This window comes from Nilaparvata lugens, chromosome 1, assembly GCF_014356525.2.
Source record: "Nilaparvata lugens isolate BPH chromosome 1, ASM1435652v1, whole genome shotgun sequence".
NCBI classification, from domain to species: Eukaryota; Metazoa; Arthropoda; class Insecta; order Hemiptera; family Delphacidae; genus Nilaparvata; species Nilaparvata lugens.
Window position 1 is genome coordinate 1,853,743 of NC_052504.1, and position 9,594 is coordinate 1,863,336.

General features: G+C 32.8%; 1 protein-coding gene across 1 annotated transcript; it reads right to left on the reverse strand.

The window, feature by feature from the left end:
- Positions 1-1,762: 1,762 nt before the first annotated feature.
- On the reverse strand, positions 1,763-8,279 carry LOC111045355 (zinc finger protein 570-like). Its single transcript, XM_039427422.1, has 2 exons — positions 8,210-8,279; positions 1,763-3,297 (listed from the first exon to the last, which is right to left on the reverse strand). Exon 2 carries the CDS (start codon positions 3,272-3,274, stop codon positions 1,922-1,924), a length of 1,353 nt encoding a protein of 450 aa, XP_039283356.1. The 5' UTR covers positions 3,275-3,297; positions 8,210-8,279; the 3' UTR covers positions 1,763-1,921.
- Positions 8,280-9,594: the final 1,315 nt, after the last annotated feature.

The window sequence follows — 9,594 nt, forward strand, 5'->3', positions numbered from 1 at the left end:
AAGATTTGATAGGATCAATTTTTATACAAACGATATATGGAATTAATCTTTACAAATTAGCATTACTATGAAAAGGCTGTTTGACAAGATTACATTGTCGTTGTACATACATGTGATTCACACATTTCAAACATATCAACATTATTGAACATAACTAAGTTATTCTTATTATACAAAAACTCGTACTCAACAATCTAATAAATATTATCAAGTTTTATAAAATTTAATAGTAATAAAATATTATCACATTCATAGTGTGTTTGTCTTTTCGGCCTCAAAATTTTATAGTTTTTCAAAGTTTGGAATTTTCTAATTAATTGTGATTAATTTAATTTAGAAGTATTTTTTTTAATTTAAAAATGATTTTTGTGTGTTTTGAATTGTAAATTGAGTGTTTAATTGATGAATAATGTTAAGTGACACATAACCTAGCTACATTATTCGGATGTTGTATAAATTAGAATTGGAACCGTTTGGGCTTATAAGCATGTGGTACTTTTCTGTAAGTTGTGTAATTCTGAATGATTAAATAAATAAATAAATAAACTAGATGATCGATGGCTCAGATCTCACTATATCGCACCTTGGGAAGAAGACGACTGTTCCAACTCGAAAATTGTCAATTTTGAGCTGAGGGTGTATTTTAGTTGGTTTCTATGCACTTTATTTGGTGGAAGACTGTTCCAAGTCAAAACACGTTCCAATTATTCTATATATCACGGAATATTTTCAGTGGTTGAGTGGTAGAGAGGACTTAAAAGTCCTAACTCCGCCTAATAAAGAATTTTTTCATTTAATTTCCATTTCAATGTTCAGTATTCCTATTTTGAAAACCGATGCAATCATTTACAGGAAGACTGTGCCATTTCGATTAGAACAGTCTTCCATTCCAATTCAGCCATATTATGAATAAAAACAGGCCACTTTTAAGAAGTACCGTAATAAGTAAACTAAAACAGTTGGAATCAGAGAAATTGAGTGATTCTAAGAGCAGAAAATCAAGTTTGAATACCTATGAAAACTTTAAAACTGCTCTCCTGAATAAATTCCTTTTTTGAGTTGGAACAGTCTTCCTCTCGAGGTGTGATATCAAACTATATAAAGTAGGTTATGTTGAGGGAATACAAAAATATGATTTGGAATATTAAAGATAGGTGACTGATACCAATACCTACAGCCAAACCCAACCAACCTTTGTAAATTCAACACTCTATTGTGCTATAGTGAGGTCCACGTTATAATGGCAGTGGAGAAAGGAGAACACCGTTGCCACTCCACTGCCTTGTCAATGCCTTCTATAGACGGTAGCTAATACAGGTTTATTGATATAATATTAACTGTTCATTATTCTTGTTTAAAATAATCAATTATATTTTATTAAGCAAGAAATTATATTTTACAATAATTTCATAATTAAGATGAAATATTCTGTTAATTAATTATCAAGCATATTGTTAAAAGACGATCTGGCAACAGAGCAGAGCGAGAAAGAGATGGCGCTATCTGCTTTGTTGAATGATAGATGAGGATAGCAATACCATTGGTAATCAAACACTGTCATTATAACGTGGACCTCACTATAGGTTTCAAACCATCAGTGATCTATTGTAGCCTAAAGGTGCGTACAGATTTACGCGCTGCGAACATGAGCAATTCACTTTTAATCAGCTGATGCCAAGCTTTTTATATCTGTATTTTACCGTTTCTGTAAAAATACAGATATAATCATGAGCAATTCACTTTTAATCAGCTGATGCCAAGCTTTTTATATCTGTATCTTACCGTTTCTGTAAAAATACAGATATAATCAGCTGATTAAAAGTGAATTGCTCATGTTCGCGGCGTGTATATCTGTACGCACCTTAACATGAATGAGCATCACATAAACCATATTTATTAATATTGAAGAGAAGAAGAACATTTATGGTATTTTTCTTGAGTGAATCCTCCTTTCATGCTCTTTCAAACTATCCCTCCTAGAGAATGCTTTATTGCAGTTTGAACATTTATAGGGTCTTTCGCCAGAATGGGTTCTCTCATGAACTTTCAATAGTCCATTTTGAGAGAATGCTTTATTGCAAACTGAACATTTATAGGGTCTTTCACCAGAATGGCACCTCTCATGTACATTCAGATGTGCCTTACAAGAGAATCCTTTCTGGCAGGTAGAACATTTAAAGGGGGTTTCTCCCGAGTAGAGCCTCTCATGTTTAATCAAAGCTTTCTTTAGAACAAACCCTTTATGGCAGAGTGAACATTTATAGGGTCTTTCACCTGAATGGGTTCTCTCATGATCATTCAAGGTGCCCTTCCGAGCATACCGTTTATGACAGATTGAACATTTATAGGGTCTTTCACCTGAATGGGTTCTCTCATGTACATTCAAATGTGACTTATGAGCGAACTCTTTATGGCAGTTTGAACACTTATAGGGTTTTTCCCCGGTATGGGTTCTCAGATGATAATCAAAATTTCCCTTTTGAGAAAATTCTTTATCACAGACTGAACATTTATAGGGTTTTCCTCCTGTATGGGTTCTATTATGTTTCTTCAAATTTCTCTTTCGGGAAAATGATTTGAAAGACTTTCCAGCCCTGTAAACATCTATTGATACATCATCATCTTCTTCTTCTTCTTCTTCTTCTTCTTCTTCTTCTTCCACTACATCTTCTTTGTTCTCTTCTTCTCCCTCTCCTATGTAGTACCACATATTGTCAAACACTTCATCTTTTATTATCAACTCTTCTTCTTCTTCTTCTCGTATTTCTTTTTCTTCTTCCACTTTATCCTCTTCTGCTTCTTCTATGTAGTCCCAAGTAATTTCACACTCTTCATCTTTTATTATCAACTCTTCATTGAATTGTTCATCATCATAATCTTCTTTTACACCTACAACATCTCCTTTAGAAGTCTCAAGATGTTCATCTGCTATTGGATCATGTGATTCTCCTTCTCCTCCAATGACAGCACTCTCTCCCATTATCATTGCACTGTTGTCATCTCCCTCACCTTCTGCCTCCTCTTCATAGTCACTCTCTTCGTCCTCCATAATATATTCTTCCTTCACTATCACTTCTTCAAAGGCACAGACAGACGCTTCTATTTCTAATTCTTCTTTCTTCACTGTCACTAGTTCTTGTTCAACATAACAATTTTCGCGAAATTCTTCTTTCACTGATGTCACTCCTTCTTGCTTGATTGTTTCTGCACTGTTCCCCATCCATTTTGGTTTCTCTTCACTTTCTCCATCTTTGGTCAATTTACCAGCATCCATCCTCTCCTCTCCAGCTGGATGTTCTGGAATCACAGAAAGTCATATTCAATCAAAAAAAGGTATTGAAGATGGATGAATTATTTAAAACTGCTGGAATATATTAATAGTAATAATTCAAATATCCAATGAGCAATATACAGAGTGGGTGAAAAGTCCGAGAACGGCTTAATATCTCATATCCAAATGCTATTTGACGGTGGGTGTGATTGGGGATCCTACTCAAATTGAAAATACTACTTTACTATGACTTCAAAAATCTGATCCGCCATATTGAATGCAACTTCATTTTTTGAAATGGGAAGGTTGTCATGCGATACATGATTTCGATACGAAATTTCAAGAAAAAATGAATGGTGAAAACCGCACATCGATATCTTAAACCGTTCAGACGAAATTCACATCATTAATCAATATCATGCATATCAGAAATGAAATAATACATAAGTGGTATTGATTAATGATGTGAATATCTTCTGAACGGTTTAAGATATTGATATGCGGTTTACGCCATTCATTTTTTCTTGAAATTTCGTATCGAAATCATATGTATTGCATGACAAACTTCCTATTTCAAAAAATGAAGTTGCATTCAATATGGCGGACCAGATTTTTGAAGTCATAGTAAAGTAGTACTTTCAATTTGAGTAGGATCCCCAATCACACCCACCGTCAAATAGCCTTTGGGTATGAGATATTAAGCCGTTCTCGGACTTTTCACCCACTCTGTATGATTAGAACGAAGGATTTCTCTGCAACTGCAAATATTCAGAGATTCCCAGTCTGGGGAGTTTTTTGGACAGTTTCATGCAACACATTTTTCCAGGTATTCAGTTATTTAATGGATATCTGCAGTACAGAAATCCCTAATTCTACTTCTATATACCTTTCATTGGATATTTGAATGCATTACTATTTGAATAACAGATAATTGAAGAGCACACAACACACAACTTTCTCTTCCATTTCTTTCAATCTACAGATGGAAATTACTGAGATATTGCAATCAATCAAATGCTAATGAATTAATTATTCTCATTAAAGAATAAGAATAAGAAAAAGAAGAATAAGAATCTTTATTATCATAGACATTGTTAACAATGCAATGATAAACGTCAAAAATAGGTACTAAATATTACATATATATACAAATAATATTAGCCAACAAATATTTGGTCCAGTCAATTACATAAAATTCTTGGATGTTATATAAACTTTCAGCTTCCAGTAAAGTTTTTAATTTCCTTTTGAAGAATGTAAGAAGCAGTGCATTAATTTCTAGTAGTAATGAATTGTACAGTTTAACATATGTGTACAGAAGATTTTTTTGTGAAGTTGTAAACCTGAGCTGTTGAACTCTGATATTATTCCTATTTCTGGTTTCATATCCATTAAAGTCACTATTCAATTTCAAAAAATCCAGATTACTATGTACTCAACTAACACTAGATAATACATACAAAGAATAGACAGTTAATATTCCCAAATTTGAAAACACAAATTTGAAATTGTCAATCACTTTTTGTTATTATGAATTATTATAACAACACATATTATATTATCATATATATATATATATATATATATATATATATATATATATATATATATATAATATATATATATATTATTACACTTATTATATTATCACAACACAACTGTAAGGTAAAAATTCCCAAATTTGTAAAAAAAGGTTTACAGTGGGTCCTCATATCAACATTACAAATCAATCTAATTGCTTTTTTTGGAGTACAAATATTTTTGAGACTTGAGTACCAGAGCCCCATAATAGTATACCATAGGACAGTGAGCTTTGTATTTGAGAGAAATACACATTCAATAATAGGTACATTAATATCTACAGTAAACTCTAACTTTCTCAGCAAGTAGAGTCCCTTTGCTATTTTTTTACTAATTAACTCTGCATGGTGCTGCCAATTAAGTTTGGGATCAAGAACAATAGCCTACCTATAGTGCGGTCCACGTTATAATGACAGTATTCGATCAACTTTGGTTTTGCTATCCTTGTCTATCATTGGACAAAGCTGCTGGTGGTACTATCCTTTTCTAGGCCCACAACAATGCCAATTATGTTTTTGACGGTGTGGAACTATAATTAATTAATGTGGAGAAACGGCATTGCTATTCTTCTATCTTCATCCACTGCCATTATAACGTGGACTTCACTATAGAAATTTTAAAGGTTCAGTCTCTACTTCATTGTTTGAATTTATATTGTAAGTGAACATAATATTAGAAATTTTCTCTAGGTTCAATGATAGATTATTACTAGCACACCAATCATTAAGGAGTAGAGAGCTATCAACTAGAAAACTAAACGAAAATCCAGCTGTCTAGCTGTTTACCCTGTTGTCAATATTTGCAGTAGCAGAAGTCTTCAGGGTGAATCAGAGCATTCAACTTGGATTTTCGTTCAATAATAATAATTTATTCCTTAGCATTTGATTAATTGCAATATCTCAGTAATTTCCATCTGTAGACTGGCTGGCCGCTATGGTTTCCTATAAAATGAGCGCTGCTATCCAGAGATTGTCAGTTTATTGGTGTAAGGGTAAGCATTCCTGACCGGTAATTAGGAAGTACTGGGTTCGATTCCCGGGCTGACAAATAATTTTTGAATAGTAGCACTCATCAAATTTCCATCTAGCTGTTTACCCTGTTGCCAATATTTGCAGTAGCAGAAGTCTTCGGGGTGAATTACAGCATTTAATTTTGATTTTCGTTAATTAATAATCATTTCTGTCGATAGTCTTAAACTGAACCTGAGAATAATCTGAAACTGACATCCTCCCATTTTGTTTGATTTATTATTATAAGGTTTTATGCAAATGTGAATATCTTTGAAAGCTTTATTGGTATATCGATGTTTATTGTTATAGTGTGGTCCACGTTATAATGGCAGTGTTTGATTAGCAATGGTAGACTATTGCTATCGGTGTCTATCGTTTAACCTTCCGGTAGTCGTGCCCTACTCAATCACACGAGCAGTCGCGTGTTGTATTTTGTACAACATCCAATTTTCCAAGTTTTATGTACTATGTTTACTGTCAAAACATATTAATTAATTGTATGATTAGAAATGGTAGACTATTGCTATCCTTGTCTATCATTTAACCTTCCGGTATTCACGCCCTACTCAATCACACGAGCAGTCGCGTGTTGTATTTTGTACAACATCCAATTTTCCAAGTTTTATGTACTCTGTTTATTGTCAAAACATATTAATTAATTATATGATTACTTTTACCATCTTCCTGAATTATTTTAAGCACTATGAACAATTGGATGATTACCATTTCATAGCCCAATAAGGTAAATCAAGCAAAGCCATCAATCTGTGTTATTGGTTCGTTTACAGTCCCCGTATACAGTCTTTCCCTATCTTATGCACAGTGCGACTTATGCACTGTCGCGACTAAATGGCACCTGAAGACTGAACCATTGCTCGGTTGATACTGCATCTCAGTGGAGTGACTCATTCAGTGACACCACCCCATTCAATCTGTCTTGAGCAGCAAAAAAACTGACACTGTTGTACTTTTTACAACAGCGCGACTGCCGGAAGGTTAACAAAGCGGATAGCGCTATCTCTTTCTTGCTTTGTCTGTTGCCAGATCCCCATTTAAATCTGAAATTGAATAATCTTTGGGTAAAAAATATTGATATTTTTCAATTTCTTCTACCAACTCTGTATACATTAATGATATACTTTCTACTAGTAGTTCTGTGAACAGTAGACCTCGCGTAGTTATAAACCACAGCCTCCTCTTATACTGTCCATCAGAGTAAATCCTGTCCCTATGTCATGTCGGCGAGATATCGGTGTGAAACGGCTAATGGCTGTTAGGGTTGGTGTATCAAAAATGATAACATCAAGAGCTAATCTCCTTCAAGACATACTGGCAACAGGACAGCCCAAGTTCAAAGCAGAGAAAGTTCGAGAGACAATACTATGTTATTTTAGTTATTAATTGCCTGCGTTATTGCACGCAATCAATAGTTCATTCATTTATTTATTCACAATGGAGAAAACGGGTTTCCCCAAATATGTCTCCTTAACAATAAAAATTGTACAGATATACAAATGAAAAATGATAAAAATAATACGAACTTATGCAATAATAAATCATACAAACAACAAAAATACCACCTAATTCAAAAATGAAAATTACAAAGAATTCAAATACTTAGGAAAAATAAAACAAATTTAGAATTCATCTTCCAAAACTTTAAAAAATTAAAGAATATAATAAAAAATAATGAGCAAAATTTTATCAATAGAATAAATAACATTTATAACTGAACGACGTCCAAAACCATATGCACATCCACACTGATACACCACTATTTTTGATCAGATCATGCTTACACAAGATTTAATTATCATAATAAATATAATTTATTATTATAATATTATAAACGCTTTCAAGAATTTAGCGCGAGAAAACCAGGCCTCAGTTTCATAAAACTTATAAGGCGCCCAGAGAAGCTGTTATAAGTTCTTTGCATCCTATAAAAATTGCATTCAATGAATGAGGCATGCAATTTATAGTCTACACAGCTGCTGATTTTTTACCAAGTTACATTGAGATATTGCATTGCATGCGATTTATAGTCCACTCGACATCTGATTTATGATGAATAACTCTATAGTCTGATTTTCAATATTGGCGTATGAAGGAGGCTCCTTTTCCTTCTATATTAACCTTCAAATGCAACATTTTCAAAAACCTTGCAAATACGTCGACGCGCAATTTAAAAAGGAACATATACCTGTAAAATTTCATGAAAATCTATTGCTGCGTTTCGCCGTAAATGCGCAACATATGAACATTTAAACATTAAGAGAAATGCCAAACCATCGACTTGAATCTCACTTTGCTCGGTCAATTATCGAATAAAAACTTGACAACCAACCTGTTTCAAGACTATTTAGGGAGTTCTGTACTGCGGCATCGTGTCAGCTGCCTGTGGAAATGGAAGGCACCTGTATTCAAAAAGAAATATAATTGGCCAATGATTAACAGAATATTATAAATATGGAATCATCATTTCAAATTTAGACTTGACAATGAAAGGAAAATATGAATGGTGAAATAATATATCAGATTGAAGAGAATTCAATGCTCTTCAAACCTACGATAAGCATTCGTTTCTACAATTATTTACTAATGAAGAGTTAAGCCCTGAAAGAGCAAAAAATTGGATGAAGACCTGTTATTTCAATAATTTTAAACTTTCAAGAGCAAAACATGTTACACAAAACTATTAAAATGGTGGTTGTTTAAAATTGAAATTTAAACTTTCAAGAGCAAAACATTTTACAAAACTATTAAAATAGTGGTAAAAACCTGCACAGCTGGAACTATAAATTTTTAATTCAATTGAAATATAGTGATTGCAATTATGATGAAGCAGTCACTAATACATTAACTTAACGCTCAAATTTTTATTTGACATTGTTCAATTTTAATTCTCAAGTATACAATTTTTAGTTCATGCTTCTCGTTTATAAGATATCGAGCAGGTGTAGCCCATGCTCTTCTCATGTTCTGTCAAAAACACAGAAATATATTTTACCTATTTTCATAGTTCCATGCTTAAAAATTCAAAAATTATCTTATCCACTTTACTTTTAACAATGCAGAAATTTAAATAGAGAAATTGAGTACACAAAAAGAGAATTTATTTAATTTATTTTGTCAAGTATACAAGAATACTCTGTTGAAAAATTCTCAGCAAGAACGTTTTCAATACAGAAAGATTTGAACTGGCAACTTTCAGATTTATAGTGAGGTCCACGTTATAACGGCCGTGGAGAAAGATAGGAGATAACGTTGCCAATCCTCAGTCTTGTCAATCAATATCTTCTAAGGTAGCTGATACAGGTTTATTGATGTAATATCAACTGTCCATTCTCGTTTAAAATATTTATATTTTTTTAAGAAAGAAATCATATTTTTCAATAATTTCATAATGAATTTTTCTAATTAAGATGAGATATTTTGTTTATTAATTAGGCTACTATAGTGAGGTTCACGTTATAATGGCAGTGTAGGAAGATAGGAGAAAAGGGTTGCCAGATCTCAGCCTTGCCACCCAAACAGCTGATAGGCCTACTGGTATATCTGATCAATTTAACTGTTCATTATTGTTGAAAAAAGTTAATCATATTCTAGTTGTCAAGAAAATATATTTTTTAAAGGTGTAATGATAAATTTTCATGATTGAGATTAAATATTTTGTCAATTAGTTGAATTTCTACATTGTTTATAAACGATGTGGCAACATCGCAAAGCGTG

Excerpts from the sequence above, each read along its gene's own strand:
- LOC111045355 (XM_039427422.1), bottom strand. The coding sequence starts at position 3,274 with ATGGATGCTGGTAAATTGACCAAAGATGGAGAAAGTGAAGAGAAACCA.